The 20,993-nt window shown below is 38.5% G+C and overlaps 1 protein-coding gene across 1 annotated transcript in view; it reads left to right on the top strand.

The window, feature by feature from the left end:
* The first annotated feature begins 1,531 nt into the window (after nucleotides 1-1,531).
* RAB32 (RAB32, member RAS oncogene family) overlaps nucleotides 1,532-20,993 on the top strand; it is a 38,627-nt gene continuing 19,165 nt past the window's right edge. Inside the window, exons 1-3 of the mRNA XM_077776158.1 lie at nucleotides 1,532-1,606; nucleotides 16,574-16,630; nucleotides 17,332-17,683. Of these exons, the coding sequence (XP_077632284.1) occupies nucleotides 1,532-1,606; nucleotides 16,574-16,630; nucleotides 17,332-17,683 (484 nt within the window). The remainder of the gene's footprint in view (nucleotides 1,607-16,573; nucleotides 16,631-17,331; nucleotides 17,684-20,993) is intronic.

The following is a 20,993-nucleotide window of genomic DNA, read 5'->3' as shown; positions in this document are numbered from 1 at the left end:
CTGTATGTGAGACCGCTCCTTTTAACCTATTCTCACTCATTTACTTTTCTTCTGCTTCAGAGACATGGAATTTGAGCTTTTTTTTTTTTTTAATTTTTAATGCTTTTCTGTAGTGCTAAATGGGACTCATTTGAATCAACATTACAGAACACCTGGGATGTGTAGGGTGTTTGTGTGTCTGGCAACTATTCAGACAACACCTGCCTGCAGGTTTGGGACTTAGCATTTTTCACAATTCTTCCCTCTCACGGCTCAGACTATCGCGCCTTCCTTTCTTTTTGATCTGCTCAGTAGTGCTCTCTATTTCAGCTCCTTTTCTCTGTGGTGAGTCAGAAATGAAATTCAACATTCTCTTTGTTCCGTTGCCTCCTCTCATTCCTTCATTTCTATTGCAGCGTCTCCACTGCTTGCCTGATAGTCCTGCAGGTGAAGTGTCTCTCTCTACAGCACTGGAAGCCTTTCTATCAGCACTTAATTACCGCCGATGTAATTTTACGTTAATTTGCCTCTTTCATCCACTAGATTCAGAGTCTCCTGAAGGCAGGAACCGGACCTTTTATGTATGTATCCTCCAAAGCCACAACTGTGCCTGTCCTACAGGTGGTGCTCAATAAACTTATGAATATTTATGAATCCAGAGTGAAAGGTTTTAGAATGAGTTGTCTCCCTGCCATTTACTAACCTTCTGAAATGGACAGAGCATTTTACCTTTTCCAACTTGATTCCTTGTGTTAAATATAATAATACCATTCTTTTCTAATTATTGTATTGATTGAGGTGAAGCCATGTAAAGTGTTTTATGGATTGTAAAGTATATATGCATAGGCATAAGTTACTGTGTCAACTCGAAGGCTTGGTGTTGAAAATTAGAGGGAGGATATTTCAAACCAGTGGTTCTCAATCCAGAGTGATTTTGCCCTCTTGAGGACATTTGGCAATGTCTGGAGGCATATTCGGTTGTCACATCTGGGTGGGGACGGGTGTTGGCTACTGGCATCTTGTGGGTAGTGACCAGAGATGTTGCTATACATGATACAGTGCACTGAAAAGCCCCCTACAACAAAGAATTCTCCATCCCAAATTACCAACAAGCCAAGGTTCAACTCTGGTCCAAGCTTAAAAACATATGATGGGCAAAAAACTTCCCTTAATATATTTGGCACCAGACAATTGTCTGAGTTTTAACTTTCTATGCTTCAATAAGAATCATCATATAATGCACTTATAACTATTGGAATAATTCCTTATCTTTCACAGTATAAATGCTTTTGTTTACTCTCTGTGTAATCTTCTAGAAACAATAATATAACATACGGGAGAAACTTCTGGTATCTTCTCCTTCCAGGCATATGGTAGACTTCTAGTTTTCTAACCCCCATATATGTAGGCATGCTTTCATGACTAGTACTCACCAATGCCCTTTAAACAGAAGGTACGTGTGTCACTTGAGGGCTAAAGCATTTAACAGTTGGTACAAGACTGTTGAGTCTTCTCTTACTCCGGTTTATTGATTACACAAGCAGAAGGTGATATGGTGATGACAGCACCCCATGGAAGCAGCCCGGACCCCAATCATCACATGGTGGGCAGCTGCCTGGAGCCTTGCGTAGGTCCACACAGGATTCTCTGTGAGCAAAAAGTAAACATGTTCTAGGTTAAGACATGGCAGTTTGAGGGGTTTTTGTTAATGAAGTTTAACTTACACTTATTAATGAAAGTAAAACACTATTGGTTGCACTGACATTTCATATTCAACCTGAACAATTTCTGGGATGGAATCAATAAATATGTCAGTGTAGAATTGGTGGGAGACAGGAAAAGGAAATGATTGACCCAGTATCTTGCTTTTGAGAGTATTTCTATCTAATTATGACACTATGCTCATTCTGGCCTCATGTTTTTGTTTTCAAAGAGCCAGAGTCTGGAAATTTTGATTAAGTTGTTTTGTTATAGATCACCTTTCAACCACACACATATTTAATTAATATGCAGCAAATCTTGAAACTCTTTTGATATTGTCATTGACTCAAAATGTCATAATCATATATATTGGATAACCCATTTCTGACTGAGACTTCATGGCTTTTGATTTAAGGAAACTCCAAGGCAAATTAGTCATTAGTGCCAGGACTTTTTCCTGTCACTATTCAGCAAGATTGAATTTGCAAAGCTTGCCCTCTTGAGGCCAAACAACTCCAATCCACAAATTATTATACCTGGATAATAGAGAAGAGTCTACTTGCTCTTGAAGCTACTCACTGATGAGTTCTGGAATAGGCAGCAACACAGAGTGAAGAGTAGGGACCCTGGAATGAGATATCTGACTTTGTGTCTGGGACCTTCCCCCTCTTATCTGTGACATCTTAGGCCCATCACCTCATCTGTAAAATATGAATAGTAAAAGTACCCATATTATGGGGGTGTTCAATTAAAGGTGTTAATACATGGATATTACTCAAAATAATATTTACTACAGAGCAAGTGTTCAAACAAAGTAAACTTACGTTGTCTGCAGTGACTCTGAACTAGTATCTGCACACAATTTCCTCAAAGTGTTACATATATTAACTAGAGAAGCAGTTACTATTCTTTGAGGGGCTACATGCTTTACCAACTGAACATTTCAAAATACAGTCAAAAAAGATAAATTCAACAGTTTAGAAATATGACATAGTCTGTGTTGAAATGTCCTGTTTAAAAAAAATTTCCCCATCAAACCATGAAGACCTTCCCATGAAGACATTTGGATTTTTTAAACATCAAGATTTATAAATATACCTTCACAAATGATGTTCTTAAATGGTTCTGAGAAAAGAGGTATTTGTTAAATGTTCTATCTTTTTAACATTTCCTTTTAAAGTTTTCAGGCAATGGGGTGCCTGAGTGGTTCAGTTGGTTAGGCGTCCGACTTCAGCTCAGGTCATGATTTCACGGTTCATGGGTTTAAGGCCCGCGTCGGGCTCTGTGCTGACAGCCAGCTCAGAGCCTGGAGACTGTTTCAGATTATATATCTCCCTCTCTCTCTGACCCTCTCCTGATCACGCTGTCTGTCTCCCTCAGAAATAAATAAAACATTAAAAAATCTTTTAAAAAAATAAGTAAAGTTTCCAGGCAATCAAATTAACATTGCAATGACTAGTTTAGACATGACAATCACATTGCAGATTAAAAAGGCAGATAAATTTACTTTAAAAAATGGCCTTTGGTGGATTCAAAGAGGAGTTTCAATTCAATATAGGAATCAGTCATAAAATTGATTACTGTACATTTTCTGGAAAATGGTGTCAATCAGCTCTGTGAAGAAATAGTTAAAAGTATATCCTGCCCCCACACAATTGCGGGACCTCCAGGCCAAGTCTGCCACACAAAATACAATCTCCTACAAACTAAGATGTTATTATTGTATTTGGCTCTTTGATCTCATGAATATTAGATTATCCTGCACAATGTAGAAACAGAAGGCCATAAAGAGAATTGTCCAAATTGGCTAGAATTTCATTTATATTTTGCCAAGCTGTTCTACTTCAACTGTGGAAAATTATATGAAAATGAAACATGGAATTAAAATTATAATGGTTAAATAGGAATACATAACCTATGGTAAAATATTGGGAAATTTAATTGTCTGATACTTTAAAATATTTAATACATTTGTAATTACTTAAGATTATGTTGATAATGGGGGCACTTTGCGCTTATGTTCTTAATCATATTATATTACTATAGACACTTAAGAAAAATGAGAGGTTAATAAATTAAACAGAAAGACCCACAGAAAACCCTCTTACACATGCACAGCAAAGGACTTGCCAGGGAGCACAGTACTAGGTACTCAATAGCTACTTCAAGCATGATTGATTTTTAACATCTTTTATGCGTTTATAAAATGAACTGCACATTTATGAATATGGTCTATATATCACTTTGTGCAGACAGCAGGGCATATATCTGAACTCCATTGAGAGGTGCAAAAATGGAGATTGGAGAGTTGATCTCTTGCGATCACATAAGAAATGGCAGAACCAGAAATTGACCTAAATATGCTAGATATGCTCTTTATCTATTTAAAGATACAGAGTTGGTCAATAGAAGAAACTAGCCTGTGAACTCAGATCTTTGATTTAGAGCCTAGTATTCATTTGATATTCATTCATCACATTTTTAATGACTACCTACTACATAGATATTGAACGTTGATGTTCTTAGAGTGATGAGGACCAACTCCCTGATTAGACTTTATAATGCAGAATGAGACATGCAATACTAAATATACATCATATGCAGTGCCAAAGTGAGTGGGATAACACAGAATGCTATTGCAGAGGAAATAATGGGCTTCATTCCTAGCTTGGGGGAAGGGGAAAGAGCAGGTGTGGTTTAAGCTGAAAGCTGATGGCTGTTAGGAGCTAGACAGAGGAAGGGAGATGAAGGGGAATTCAGAGTAAATGCCCCAAGATAAAAGAGAACATGGCATCTAAGGAAAACAGGATGAATTGCAGTAATGAGCAATAGAGATAATATGAGTATGAGTATAAGAGATAGTATGAGATGTTGAGAAGCAACAAATGTCAACTTACAATCTGAACTTCGTGTGGAACCACTCATGATTTTTAAACGGGGTTGAGACATAATTTGGTTTGAGTTCTGATTAAACATGGCATATTGAATGCATGTGTTTATTTCCATTTGCTCCTAAAAGTCCAGTAACATGACAATAGATGAATTTAAAAGTTAAGGGGCACCTGGGTGGCTCAGTCAGTCAAGCATGCGACTTCAGCTCAGTTCATGACCTCATGGTTTGTTAGTGTGAGCCCTGTGTTGGGCTCTGCGCTGACAGCTCAGAGCCTAGAGCCTGCCTTGGATTCTGTGTCTCCCCCTCTCTCTCTGCCCTTTCTCTGCTCATGTTCTGTCTCTCTGTCTCTCTCTTTCTCAAAATTAAACAAACATTAAAGAAATAAGTCAAATAGACTGAGAAAGGGGACAAGAGGAAATGAGAAATGGCTACAAATATTTTGAAAATGGAAAGCATACAAGGAGTGGTAATTGACATAATATAGTTGAGAATGCAGAAATCTAGACACTTGTAAGAGAGACGCTTATAAGAAACTATGCAATGCATAGGGCAGACCTGGAAAAACTTAGGAACCTGGAGGTAAAGATTCTTTTGAGGGCAATGAGGTAAATTCTGAGCCGTTAAAGTTAGTTTAATATCACTTCAAAGTTCAATTACTTGATGAGATCCTCTCTGCAAACCTGTACAGCAGGTTACCATTCACGTGCCTACAGAATACATAGGGTTCGTTATCAGGAGGAATTGGAGGGATGGGGATACCACGCATGGTGTAACGAAAGGCAAAGTGACGAGGTGGGTGGGTGAACATCTGCAGGCTGAATATTGAGACTTCTGTGCTCTCTAACTAGCAATCAGGCTTACACTTCTTGGAAAAGAGACTGAGAAATTATTTTCTCGAAAATATTTTCTGGGGCAGCCAAAGAGAAAAGTGCTGCAGACACTGACATGGAGAGGGGCAACAAAGTAGTAGATGGTTCTCCCAGCCAATCATCCAATGGTGAAACTCACCAGTCAATAATCCCTATTCATCCTCAAAGACTTCCATTTAATGATAGTGTCTCATTCTTGAATGATTGAAATATCAGGAGACATTTAAATATAGCCTCCAATATGTAAGATAGAGACATAATAAAGATTAAGAACACTCCAAGAGAAATTTAGAAAATTTAGAAAAAAATTTGAGAGAGAATTAGAGAAAAAAAGATCGATTTTATAAGTAGGTATGAGAAAACCTTTTTGTTGTTGTTGTTTAAAATAAAATGGTGCTATTAGAAAAAAAGAATAAAGAACAAGAAGAATTCTTGCAGATAAAGAAATAATTGCAAAAAAATCAACAAGATATCGCTGATGAAGAAAAACCTACTAAAAATGAAATATGAGTGTAGTAAGTTGGATTATTTTTCAGAAAATATTTCCTCCTTTCTCCCACTCCGTTGATGTTGAGTTAGAACTGGAAAGCCAACGGAGCACCTGGGTGGCTCAGTCGGTTGAGTGTCAGAGTTCAGGTCAGGTCATGATCTCATGGTTTGTGAGTTCCAGCCTCGCATCGGGCTCTGTGCTGACAGCTCAGCCTGCAGCCTGCTTCAGATTCTGTGTCTCCCCCTCTCTCTATCCCTCCCATGATCATGCTCTGTCTCTCAATGTTAAGTAAATGTTAAAAATTAAAAAAAAAAAAAAAAAAGAACTACAAGGCCAAAATGATGTAAAGTGACAGTGTGTTGTTTCCAAACCAAAGTCTTAAGCGGCACATGAGTTTCTATTTAGCTTCTTGAACATCTGCCTACGAGAAGTCACTGGTCCAAAAAAGAGATGAGAAATACACATGGCAAATAACCCTGATCTGCCAAGCCCAGCTGACTGCAGCCAAACCTTGCAGAGACCCAGCCAACTATAGACCTTTAACTAACTAATATAAGACAAAAATATAAAAGTCAGAACAAACAAACATGACTCAATCCAAGAGTTTAAACAGCCAGATTATAGATATTTAACAGAGAACCAGATAATAGAAATTTCACAGAAATAGAATCAAAAACATTTTAGGGGAGAATGTAGGAAAGAAACAATACAGGAAAAATTCCCAGGATTGAGTGACATAAATTTCTATGTTAAAAAAACCCAATGGGGGTACTTGGGTGGTTCAATCAGTTAAGCATCGGATTTGGGATCAGGTCATGATCTTACGGTTCCTGAGTTCAAGCCCTGCATTGGCCTCTGTTCTGACAGTTCAGAGCCTGGAACCTGCTTCAGATTCTGTGCTCCCTCTCTCTCTGCCCTCCCCCATTTGCACTCTGTGTCTCTCTCCCTCAAAAATAAATAATAAACATTTAAAAATTTTAAAACATTAAATAAAAGAGCCCAATGAATACAAATAGATCTACACAAAGGCAGATCTGATGAAATTTCAGAATATCATAGATAAAGAGAAAGATTAAAACTTCCAGACAAAATAAATAGGTTACTTATGAAAAACTGTCAATCACAATGGCATTGGTCTTAATAAGGTAATGCTGAAAGCAATTTATGTTCCATAAACAAATGCCTTTGAAATTAAAATTGAGAAGGTAAATATTCTAAACTAGAATCATGAAACTATTCAAACATTAAATCAAGTATGAGGGTAAAGTAATAGTATTTTCAGCATGTAAGCACTCAAAATTATTTACTTTCAAAACCTTATTTTCAGAAAGTTATTAAAGAATATGAGAGTAAGATGAGGTAAACTTGAGATCAAAGAAGGAAAAGCATATGAGAAGAAAAAATTCAGAATAATGGCAAAAGAAAGTTCCAAAACAACAGCTGTGCAGCCAACCCAAGATTTCAGTCCAAATTAGAGAAAGACAATGAAAGACTTTAGGAGGAATATATTCATGGAAAATAATAGAGCTAATACCCTAATAGTTTACCTGACATACTTGACTATCTTAGGGGAAATTTTATAAGTTTTTTTGAGAGCTTATGGGACATAAAAATAAAGCAAAAACATAGGCAGAAAAAGTGAAATGAGACATTATTTTATAGGAAAAAAGAAGATCCCTTTGAAGGATTGAAGTTTCCATAAAGTACTTTTGTATGCATATGGTATTTTTTCCTGCACATTTGAATTATATGTACTACACGCCTTAGTCTGGATTTCCTCAGAAGCTGACTCAAATATAATGTTTCAAATGTAAGTGGCTTATTTGGGAAGTAAAAAAATCACTGGGAGGAGAAAGGGGAGGTGAGAGTAAGGAAAAGAAGCTCCCAAAGTAAGAGGGAAACTCAAAGGCAACTGCAAATTGTTCTCCATACCCATAAAAATAATTTTGAAACCTAGTTTTTTCACTCAACATTATATTTTAAAACTATCTATACATATCCATGTAGTATTTCACTTACTTTTATCTCCTGTATGTTATCCCACTATCTAAGTAAATTATAGCTGAGGTACCTAAGTGGCTCAGCTTTTGGTTTCAGCTCAGGTCATGATCTCATAGTTTGTGAGTTGGAGCCCTGCTGTCAGTGCAGAGTCTGCTTGGGAGTCTCTCTCTTCCTCCCTAGCTTCCTCTCTCTCTTTCAAAATAAAGAAACCTAAAAAATGTTTAAAAATAAATAAACCATTGCTTATTTACTCATTCTTGTTGTTTCTGCATTTCCCTATTACACTGAATGATGCAATATTTTTGTCCCTGACTCCTTGTGAATGTTTGTAAAAGTTTGGGCTTTTTTTTTTTGCTTTATGTTTTTAGCACTGATACTGGATTATTAGGTGCAATGGTTAGTTCTTATTTATTTAGGTAGATAGGTAGGTAGGTAGGTAGGTAGGTAGGTAGGCTTCATACCCAGTGTAATGCCCAACATGGGGCTTGAACTCAAGACCCTGAGATCAAGACCTGAGATGAAATCGAGAGTCAGATGCCCAACTGACTGAGCCACGAGGTGCCCCATAGGTATGATGGTTAATTTTATGAGTCAACGTGCCTAGGATACAATACCTGGATATCTGGATGCTGCTGTGAAAGTATTTCTTGGGTGAGATGAACATTTAAATCAGTAGACTGAGTAAAGCAGATTACTCTCTATAAGGTAGTTGAGCCTCATTCAAGCAGTTGAAAACCTTAAGGAAAAAGCCCTACTGCCATCAGCAGCTAGTCTTCAGACTTGAGCGGCAACCTTCAACTCATTCCAGGTCTCTCTCCTGCTAGCCTGTCCTGCATATTTCTGAGTTCTAATGTTTATAATCATTGTATAAACCATTTCTTTAAAATAAAGGAATTCCTCTCTAGCTTTACAGATTAGAGATTACAGATAGGTGTTTATATTTACATAAACACTGTCAAAAAGCAAAAATTACCTGTCCCCTTCAAGGTCCTTCTAGCCAAATTAGAATCAAATTTACATGAGACAGTAGAAAATCAAATTCGCTTTCATATTCCATGAAGACATGGAAATTCCAAAGACAGTCAGGCAAAATGAGATACGTATGTCATTCTGAATGAAGGAGAGTGGGGCAGGGGTCTGGGATTTCAAAGGGAAGGAATGCAATCTACAGGAAGATGAAAAAATAAATGTTGGTGGACAAATGTTTGCTGGGTCACTTAGAAACAATGGGACGTAGAGGACTTGAACAAAACAGGCCTTGCTAGGTCCCTCCCTGTCTACCACACCTAGTTCATAAGATAATGTAATTATCAAATGCGATAGCACTCTTCTTGGAGCATGTCCTCTGTCTAAATTCTTTTTAGGCTGTTGTGGGAAAGGTAAAGAGTTTTTCTTGAATCTTCTGGGTTTTGATTGCTTCTTAACTCAAAATCGCCTTCATGCCAAAGTAGCCCATCTTGGGGCACCCTCCATTGGCCCACATAGCACATGCATATCCTACTGAGGTTATTTCTTTGGAGAACTCTTCCAATACATCTAGTGAGTACACATAGAACATTACTGGATATTGCCAAAATGTTCTACAGATATTCTAGGATTTTTACATTCTCATCAGCAGTTATGAGAATGATCATTTCTTCACATTACTACCAGTATTTAATTTTGTCAGATGATAATAGTTTTGACCAATGTGATGATCGTGAAATACTATCTTGTTATTTTATTTTGTATTTTTTCCACTACTATTATTTCTTGATTTAGAAACTTTTCATATATCCCATTTGGTTAGTCACATATAAGCTTCTTTTAAAAAAACACATTAAAATTCTTTTCAATAAACTTTCATTAGTGTTTTAATGTACAAAGAAAAAATTACACAAGTGAAAAGTGTAGAATTTGATGAATTATCACTAAACAGTTCCAATATAACCATCATCTAGGATTTAGATTACAGATTTAAAACAATCGAACATTGTCAAAACCTAGAATGTTCCTTCTAAATACTCCACCCTTTCTTTTCCCCAAAGAATAAACACTATCTTGAACATTAATATTATTGATTATTGATCAATATTATTGATATATTGATTATTATTATCAATTATACTATTGATTTTATAGAAGTGGAACCAAACCACACAAGCTAGATTGAGTTTGGTTTCCTTTCCTCAACCTGTCTGTGAGGTTAGTCCATGCTGCAGAATAAAGCTATATGTCATACTTTTCACTACTGCATAGTTCATTGCATAACTACACACAAATGTATTTCTCTAATCTGCTGTTGCTTAACATATGATGCTATTAGAAAACTTACTGCATGTTTTTCAGTGCACACAATATGTACCTATGAGTAGAAATGTGCACCTTTAACTGTGGCAGATGTAAGTTCTCCATATAGGGGCGCCTGGGTGGCTCAGTCGATTCAGCTTCTGACTTGATTTGGGCTCAGGTCATGATCTCTCGGTCTCTGGTCCCTGGGTTTGAGCCCTGAGTCGTGTTGTGCACTTGACAGGGTGGAGTTGGCTTGGGATCTCCTCTCTCCCTCTCTGTCTCTCTCTTTCTCTCTGTCTCTTTCTCTGTCTCTCAAAAATAAATGGACTTTAAAAAAACCTTCTCCATATGGTTGTACAAGTTTACACTCCCAACTACAGTGCATGTGAGCTCTGGGTCCTCCATAGTTTTGCCAACAATTGGTACGGTCAGCCCTTTATCATTTTAGCCAATCTATGGAGTGTGAAAAGATATTGATTGTGGTTTTTTCAATGTTTATTTATTTTTGAGAGAGTGACAGAGTACAAGTGGGAGAAGGGCAGAGAGAGAGAGGGAGACACAGAATCTGAAGCAGGCTCCAGGCTCCAAGCTGTCAGCACAGAGCGTGTGTGGGGGGCTCAACCTCACAAACCATGAAATCATGACCTGAGCTGAAGTGGGACGTTTAGCCAACTGAGCCACCCAGGCGCCCCTGATTTGTGGTTTAAATGAGGCTGATCATATTTGCATATGTTTGTTGGCTATTTAGATTCTTTTTTTAAGATTTATTTTGAGAGAGAAAGTATGAGCAGTGCATGAATGGGGATGGGGGTGTTGGGGGGGAAGAGGCAGAGAGAGAGAGGGAGGGCAAGAATCCAAGCAGATCCCTTGCTATCAGCACAGAGCCAGATGCAGGGCTCCATCTCACCAACTGTGGGATCATGACCGGAGCGGAAATCAAGAGTGAGAAATCACCCGACTGGGCCACCCAGGCACCCTATTTAGATCCTATTTTCATGAAGTATCTTTACAAGTAGCCTTTTTCTCCCATTCTTCTTCTATTTTGTCATATGCATGTTCTTAATGAGTTTTATAAATCTTTACATATTTCAAATTTGAGCTTTTTGTTTTCATTGTGTAGCAAATCTATTTCCCTGCTTTATTAACTTACCTTTTACTCTCTTACTGACTTACTTAAGAGAAAAGTTTAAAGGTTATGTAGTTTAACTTAGCATACTTTCCTTTATAATTATCAGTTTTTGTTACTTTTAAAAAATCCTAACTTATCATGAAGTCATAAAGGTATCCTCTTTTGTCATGTTCTATAATGGTGCTGTCTGAAATAAGTTCTATTTATCTAGCATGGTATATTTCTAAAGGAAATGGAAACAAGGTATATTTCTGAAGGAAATGAAAAGACATATTTACATTTATTGTAGTATTATTCAGAATAGCCAAGATGTGGACATAATCCAAGTGTCCATCAATGGATGATTGGATAAGATGATGTCACACACACACACACACACACACATACACATTCAACCATGAGAAAGAAGGAAATCTTGCCATTTGCGACAATATGGATGGATCTTGAGGGCATTATGTTGAGTGAGACATAAAAAGACAGAAAAAGACAAATATTACTTGGTATCATTTATATATGAATTCTAAAAAAAGCCAAACTCCTAGAAACAGAGTAGAATAGTAGTTATGAGGGGGTAAAAAAGTATAAATTCAAAAGGTATAAACTCCCAGCTGTATGACAAATAAGTCCTGGGGATCTAACATATAACATGATGACAACTATTAACAATACTGTATTATGTACTTGCAAGTTGCTAAGAGAGTAAATCTTAAAGGTTCCCACCACAGGAAAAGAAATTGTAATTATGTGAAGTGATAGAGATGTTACCTAATGCTATAGAAGTAATCCTTTTTCAATATATAAATTTATCAACTCAGCACATAATATATCTTGAACTTACAGAATGTTATATATATTTTCCCTATTTTTGTTTTAACTGGAGGCTCAGGTGGCCACATGTTATATGTTAACTTTATCTCTGTAAAAGTGGGGGAATTTCTGCAATAATAGAAATGATTTTTATCCAAGTCAAATTAATACCATAGCCATTAAACACATATGGCTGTTGAGCCCTGGGAATATAGCAAGTGACTGGGGGAATATTTTCAAACTTTAACTTTAATTAATTGAAATTTAAATTGCTACATATGGGCAGTGGCTGTCATATTGAATAGAAATCATTCAATTATGTTCTCAGACTATAGTAGGATTAAACTAGAAACCAGTAACATAAAGATAGCTGGGAAATCCCAAAATACTTGGAAATTAACATAATTCCTAACAATACATGGGTCAAAGAAGTATCAAGATAAATTTAAAATTTACTTTGAACTAAATTAAAGAAACTCCAATTTATCAAACTATGGAATGCAATGAAAGGAGAGCTTAGAAGTAAATGTATAGTATTAAATTCATGTTTGAAAAGAAGAAAGTTCTAAAACCTAATCTTCTACCTCAGCAAGCTAGGTAAAGTAAATTAAGCCTAAAATAAATAGAAAAAAATGTAATAATAAAAACTACAGTAGAAAACAATGAAATCAATGGAGAAAAGTAAATAAATCCAAGTTGTTTTCTTAAAATGAACAAACAAAATCCATACATAGAGCCTCACTAACCAAGGAAAAAGTAGACAAATGGCTGATGTGATAAATGAAAAAGGAGTCATCACTATCACTATGGAGCCCATGAAAAGAATAATAAAAGAATATTATAAACAATGTTACGGCTACAAATTTGATAGCTTAGATGAAATGGACCATTTCCTTAAGCCAACCCTCACAGTGGGATAATTCGATAACCTGAATATCTCTCTATCTATTAAAGAAATCGAATCAATAGTTTATTAACTTCCAAAACAATAGAGCACCAGACCTATGCAATTTCACTGGTGAATTCCACTAACTGTTTAAAGAAAAAATAATACAAGGTCTTCACAATATTTTACAGAAAATAGAAGCAGAGGGAACACTTCCTATCCCATTCTATAAGTTCAGAATTATCCTAATACCAATCCAGATAAACTGATATAAAGAAATGATTGAATAAATAAGTGAGAGAGAAGAGTCAGATATTCTGAGAAAATTCCAAAGAATTATGGAGCAATTGTACCCTCAGGGAGGTGGCACGTAACTCTCCACTCCCTAAGTGCTGGCTGTTCACAGTCCTTTCATTCCAAAAAGAACACTATGGAAAGAGAGGGTGTGGGGAACAAACAGCTTTACAGTGGAGAAATCTGACATATGTTACCTCAGCCAAGTGATTGAGATCAACATCGACAGTGATGACACGTTGATTGTATATATATCCTTGATGTGATATGAGAGGGGCACTTCTTCTCTGTGGTTTTCCTCCTCAAACCCATAACTGTAGTCACGAAGAACAAGTCAGACAAGCCCAACTGAGGCACATTCTACTAAATACCTAGCCAGTACTCCTCAAAATTGTCATGGCCATCAGAAGGGGCCTGTTAATTAAATGCAATGTGATACCCTGGATGGGATCCTAGGACAGAAAAAAGGCATGGAGTCAAAACTAGGACATCTAAATAAACCATAGACTTTATTAATTGTATAAGTGTTGGTTCATTAATTGCGATAAGTGTACCATAATTAATATAAGATATTTGCAACAAGGAAAATGAGATATGAGGTATATAGGTACTCTCTATGCCATCTTTGAACTTTTCTGTAAATCTAATACTATTCTAAAACAAAAAGGTCATTAAAATAAATTAATGGGGATATGTTGAAAGCTTTCTCTCAAAAACCAGGTTGCCTACTATCTATCTCCATTTTTATTCAAAATCATATTGGAAATCTTAACCTGTGAAATGAAATATAAAAAAGGAATAAAATATATAAGAATTGGAAAGTAAGAAAAAAAAGAATGTTTCTATACATAAAAAATGCCAACTCTATAAATTAACTTTTAGAATTATCATAGTCATTGAAACTAAATTCATTCTTCACAAATCAATTTTATTTTTATTCTTATAAACCAACTAAAAACAGTTCAAGAATTTGTCATATTATTGAAAGATATTAAGACCTACACTAATGCTAGATATACCACATCAATATTTTTGAAGACTGGGTATTTTCAATTCTTCTCAAATTAATCTATGAATTCAATGTAATTCCAATAAAAGTTCCAGCAGGTGTGTTTGTGAAAATTGAGATGTCAATGCTAAGATGTATATGGAAATGAAAAGGAACAAGGATGGCTATAACAAACTTGAAAAAGAATTACAAAATGAGAGGATTTGATTTTCCTGAAAAGATTTATGATAAAGCTACAGTAGTTAAGACAGGTAAGAATGGGTCCAAGTATAGACACATAGGCTAATGGAAGGAAAGAGAAAGTGGAAACAGACCCATTTTTTTAATGCTTATTTATTTTGAGAAAGAGAGAGAACAGGGGAAGGGCCGAGAGAGAGAGAGAGAGAGAGAGAGAGAGAATCCCAAGCAGGCTCCGTGCTGTCAGCATAGAGCTATATGTGGGGCCAGAACTCATGAACTGTGAGATCTGAGCTGAGCCGAAACCAAGAGTCAGACGCTTAACCCACTGAGCCACCCAAGAGCCCCAAAACAGACCCACTCTCATATGGGTACTTGAATTAAGATCAAGGAGGTGAATATTTCTGAGTCAGTTGGTTATTTGTGTGGGGAAACAAATACCTACTTGATACTTACTTTCAATATTTTCTTTAGAATAGGCCTGCTGATTAGAGTAGCTTTTTAAAAAAATGTTTATTTTTGAGAGAGAGAGAGTGCACGCAAGGAGGAAAGGGGTAGAGAGAGAGGAAGACACAGAAGCTGAAGAAAGCTCCAGGCTCTGAGCTGTCAGCATAGAGCCTGAGGTGAGGCTCAAACCCATGAACAATGAGATCATGATCTAAGCTGAAGTCAGAGGCTTAATGGACTGAGTTGCCCAGGTGCCTCTGATTAGTGTAGTTTTTATTCTTCATTCAATGGTCACTTACTACGTGGCATTTTCCTATAATTTTCTTTGTAAAATCTGTACCAATCTGAAATTCTCATTTATTTGATTGCTTTTTAATATTTTACTTTGCTTCCACTACAAGATAAAGTCCTTGAGAGTAAGAATCTTATCCATTTTGTTGATGAGTCATTTATGCAGTCACAAGTCTCAGATTACTTGTATTATTTTTGCTTCATTTTATAGATGAAAAACACTTGCTTCCACAGTGAAATATCAGCCCAGGATTCTGAAGACTTATCCATTTGCCTAACCCAACTCTCAGCCTTTTCCAGTTTGGGGCTCCATGAGCAGATGTTATTCAGTACTTATTTCATTACTTGGTATTATTTTTAAGTCACTAGTTCTGTAAGTCAAGCTCATGCCATGCTCATCTAGTTTTTTGTTTGTTTGTTTGTTTGTTCTTAAATATAGCTTCCTGGGCTCTCCTTCTGAAAGATTAAAACAGAATGTCTTGGTAAGGTTGCTAGCTAGCTTCCCAGATGTCTTAGTTTGGGCTGATACAACAAATTACTATAATAATTACTCTAACATTAACCTAGAGTCAGTGGCTTAAACAACAAACATTTCTCACAGTTCTGGAATCTAAGTCCAAGTTCAAGGTGTCAGCAGATTCAGTTTCTGGTGAGATCCACTTCCTGGTTTACAAACCTCTGTTTCCTTTGTGTCCTCACTGGGTGGAAGGGGAGAGAGCTTTCTGAAGTCTCTTTTATAAAGGCACGAATCTCGTTCATGAGGGCTCTACCTGCATGAGCTAATCACCTCTGGCCCACCTCCCAACACCATTATATTGGGGGTTAGGATTTCAACCTACAGATTTTGGGGATCACAATTTAATCCATAACTTCAGGTGAACCAAATGCAGAGCAAACGTGGTAACTACTAAGTTCTCGTCTAAACCCATGCTAACGAAAGTGTGGTCCACTCAAACCATTCACATCACCGGGGAACTTATCTGAAATTCTGAATCTCAGCCCTCACCCCACATATACTGAATCAGAATCTGCTTTCATAAGATCCTAGATGATTCATATGAACTTTTAAGTTTGAGAAGCATGCACCAATCTAAAGCACCGTGCTCCTAGACTTGAGGCATCACTATCACCTGGGAACTCGTTCCAATGCAAATTAGCTGGCCGCACCCCAGTTCTGGGGGATCAGAACCCCTCTGGGGGTTAGGCATAGTCATTTGTCTTAACAAACCCTTAACACTCAAGTTTGAGAAGCATTGGATTCAAGCCATTATCCTGCTTTTAGTTGTGAACATTTTTAACTTTAAGCCGTTTGCCGCCTCTGATTTTTAGCACCATGATTCTATTTCTAATGTCAGTGGGAACCTAGGAGAGTCAGAGGAGGAACCTGTAAAAATCTATGGCGATATGTATGTATGAAACAATATGCTCCACTTATGGCAATAATACAGGATTTCCTCTTTCCTCAAGCTGGAGACATATTGGAAAGACTTTCTACTTCGGTGAACAAAAAAGCCATATGCTGGCAGGCCATAAAACTTGTTTAAAGACATATCTATGCGTTTTCAATAGCTATTTTAGTAAAGGTTTTACTCCCACCTTGATATCTAAATTTTAAAACGCCTCCACCTCTGAAAAACATTTTTCAAAGATTGTCAGATTATAGCAGAGTGAACAGCCTCTTTAGTTTATTTAAGGATGCTGCCAGAGTATTTATTATCAGCTCCAGGTGTTTCTAAATATTACGGGGCGAGGGCATCCCTAGATTTTATCAACTGCAAGGCAAGGCTTCCTATCTTTGTTTTTAAATAAAAGTCCTCAAAACCACCTCTTACTTTTTCAATCAATTCCTGGGGCTTATCTCACAGCCTCTAGTAGCTGAAGGCTTAAATAAGATTGCTTTACAGATCCTACGTCGTCTTCTTCAGACCCACGCCTTTATTTAAATACTAAAGCGCTATCAGCCCTTTGCCAAGTTCAGAGTCGACCTGCCATTCCCTTTCCAAAGTGGCCGCTGGAGAGAAATCGCAGGCGGATCTCCAGGTGTTAAGCCCTCTCGGGGTCTTGGCTGGAAGGAGGTTTAACCTCAGGCCAGCGCCGCGCCCCTGGACCCCGGCCCTCCGCGCCCGGACCCAGGCTCGGTGGTCGCAGCCCTTTTTCAGGCCCACCTCGAACCGCCCGGGTGCCCGCAGCTCCGAGCCGGCTCCCGAGGGCCAGCAGGGGGCGACCGGGCTCCGCGCGCCCCGGCGAGGCGGGGACCCGGAGAGAGGAANGTGCTGGTCATCGGCGAGCTCGGCGTGGGCAAGACTAGCATCATCAAGCGCTACGTCCACCAGCTCTTCTCCCAGCACTACCGGGCCACCATCGGGGTCGACTTCGCTCTCAAGGTCCTCAACTGGGACAGCCGGACGCTGGTGCGCCTGCAGCTCTGGGACATCGCGGGTAAGCGGCGGGCGGCGGCCTCGGTCGCGGGCCGACGGCCCGTGGGCTCCACACTGTCTCCTGCCCTCTTGCTGTGTCCCGAGCCTGCTGCGCGCGCCTGCTCAGTGGGGATGAAAGAGACTAACTCAAGTGGCCACACGGCAAGGGACGTGGCTGGGTGTACTCCAGTGGGATCACGACGATGGAATGGGCAGTAGTAGTTGAAGGATTTAATTAAAAGCAGGACAAGATCGATAAATGCATCAATAAAAATCCCTGGTTAGATTACTCTTAAGTCTGCAGAAAGCATGCATTTTTAAGAGGTGGAAAAGCGGCCCTCCACTCCAGTGCGTGCGCTCCGCCTCCTCCCTCTCTCTCGCTCTCCCTCCCTCCCCCTCCCTCCCCTAACCGGAGGTGAAACAGCCTTGGGGGCTTTTCCTGGAGTTTTAAATCTGAATGGTGACAAGTTATAATACCGGAGGAAGAGTTAGGAGGAGGGGCCAGCGCCTCTCAACCAGCTTTAACATTTCACAGGTGAGCACACAAGTTGAATGATTTCCCCAAAGCGACCTTCCTACTTAGTGACACAAGCCGACTTAGCAACCAGGTTCCTTTTCAGAATGTTTTTCATCCCCCACCTTGGATCTGAGACCCTTCTTTCTGAGTGAAATTCTGTTCTTCAGGTAGGGTGATCATCTCCTAGGTGAGTCCTTAACACCCCCTCCCCCAGGTGAAGTTTTGGGAAAGTTACTCTTGAATCCTCTCTCCCTCCTTGAACCAACACCTAACCGCACTCCTGGCCCCCGTCCCATCCCAATATATTGTTTCCCTGGGATTTGCTTTCAGTTGACAATTTGGGAGCATAATATCCCTCTTTGAGGTGGGGAGGGTGTGCATATTCTCCTTGCCCTAATTTATGAGAATGTGAGCTCTGTCTGGTGGGGTGGGTGGAGTGTGGCATTTAAAAAGACGTTATCTGGGGCGCCTGGGTGGCTTAGTCGGTTGAGCGTCTGACTTTCGCTTAGGTCATGATCTCACGGTTCGTGGGTTCGAGCCCCGCGTCGGGCTCTGTGCTGACTGCCAGCTCAGAGCCTGGAGCCTATTTCGGAGTCTGTGACTCCCTCTCTCTCTGACCCTCCCCTGCTCACGCTGTCTCTTTCTCTCTCCTAGAAATAAATAAAACATTAAAAAAAAATAAAAATAAAAAGACGTTATCTTTTGGAAAGTTTACATATGGAAGCGATACCAAAAGTTACCCTGTTCAATCATTGTTGGTAAGAAGCTCAGTCTGCAATAGAGAATTTGGATGGGAGAATGTTCAGAGCGAGAGACCATCCTTCACGCTGGTGCACGCTACAGATGCATCAAATGTAGAAGATATGGTCACCCTGCTGGCAACTGTGGGGGGCGGGAGGGGGAACAGATCTGTCTGCTAGGCAATGTTCTTTTCACCAAAATAGCTTATTATGTATGAAAAGTATTGAGGAATTAACCTATGTATATTAACCTATATACTCACTTATTCAAGAACAGACTTTCTGCCTCAGATATGCTAATAAATTTATGTATGTCAGTGCCTCAGAGAAAAGAGAATAATCTGCCCTGGGCTCAGCCCCCCCCCCTTTTTTTTTTTCCTTTTTGGTTACAGAAAACCAAAAGTCCGTTTGAAAAGTCATCTTTTGAAGTCAGGCTTATTTTGAAATACTTCCTGCTGTTTCACACAACACTTATGAATAGTAGTATTGCCTCTTAACAAAGTCATAAATTCTAAAGGTTGTCTTTCCATGTGATAGTCATTCTGCAGGAATCTTCACTGTCCCTGCAGATTTCTATGAAAATTTTACACTCCCCCACCGAGGAAGGTTGTTGACTTTGCCTTATTCTTCTTGCGAAATAATATCATATTTAGCTATTAAATTATGATTGGATCTCACTGCAGGTAAATAAAAGATTTTGGCACATTTGTGTTTTTAAGCTTCAAGCAAAAATGCTTATATTTGGAGACTCGGGAAAGCCAAATCATGAGTAATTTTCTCCCTGGGTATCACTTCTTTTTTTGTCCACCTTGAACAGACCTATGCAGTCAGGAAGGAGACATAATCTGTATTGTCAGACTCTGGTACATATTGGCCTAGATGGAATGTGTTCACACTTTAGCCTAAATGCAAAGGTTGAGCCTTGCCAGGACAGAAAGCAGAATTTTAAGATCTCTAAAAGGATTCCTGGATGTTCAATACCATTCAGCAAGTACACACCAGCTGTTAAAATGATTAGAGGTAAACTAATGAGGTAGTTGGAAATTACGAGGCCCACCTTATAAATAAGATTTTCAGAGACGGAATCTTAATATATAAGGAAATTCACAGAGAAATAATTTTGCTTTCACTTGGGGCTTAGGAAGCTACATCATTAACTATGTTTGCTTTTCATATTTGACCTATGAGTGAATCCTAGTTCATACCATTCGAATTAAGTAGTAATGATGTAATGAAGGCAAACTGAAGGCCACTCCAAAAAGTTCCCCGTGGCTAAACATATTTGTCTTATGTAGTTACAACGCTGAATCATCTTTAATTCTCAAAGTTTAGAAATACTCCTAGATTGTGAAATGGTAGGTAGAGCTGGCCAGTTGATATGACTAACTTAAGGCGCGGCCCTGTTACTAGTTATTTTGTTATTGTGTCAGAGATGAGAAGGATGGTAAAGGACTTATGTTGGGTCTCTATACTTGGAAACTTTGGCAAGGGGAACAGGGAGGCGTTGTTCAAATGTTTTCCATAAATGTGGCTAGGCAGTTGATGCTAAACTTTTCATATTAGAAACCAGAGAGACTCGGGTACAAGCCTCCCAAATGCTTTCCAATTCCATCAGATGAATGTAGCTGCAAAATACCGGTGCAGCTTGATACAATTTTTGTGTTAGGCAACTGTCTCTTACCTCATGCCTGTTTGAAGATGACTCTTAATACGGGACTGAAATATACTATGCTACTGAAGTCTTCAGTAAGCTTTTTAGAAAGTTTAATAAATACTACTAAATTAAGAGGAAGAGATGTCTCTGATCTTCCTTTTGTTGTTACATAAATAAACCCATTTATTATAGGCCAGCGATGTATTAAATACTGGTCTCTCGGGGCGCCTGGGTGGCTCAGTTCGTTAAGCATCCAACTTCAGCTCAGGTCATGATCTCATGGTTCGTGGGTTTAAGCTCTGCGTTGGGCTCTGAGCTGACAGCTCAGATTCTGTCTTCCTCTCTCTCTTTCTCTGTTCCTCCCCCACTTGTGTTTGCTCTCTCTCAAAAATAAATAAATAAAACATCAAAAAATATTTTA

This window comes from Crocuta crocuta, unplaced genomic scaffold (assembly GCF_008692635.1).
Source record: "Crocuta crocuta isolate KB4526 unplaced genomic scaffold, BGI_CrCroc_1.0 scaffold25, whole genome shotgun sequence".
Taxonomy (NCBI): Eukaryota; Metazoa; Chordata; class Mammalia; order Carnivora; family Hyaenidae; genus Crocuta; species Crocuta crocuta.
Note: the sequence above shows the minus strand (reverse complement) of the source record. Positions and strands in the feature narration are given on the sequence as shown.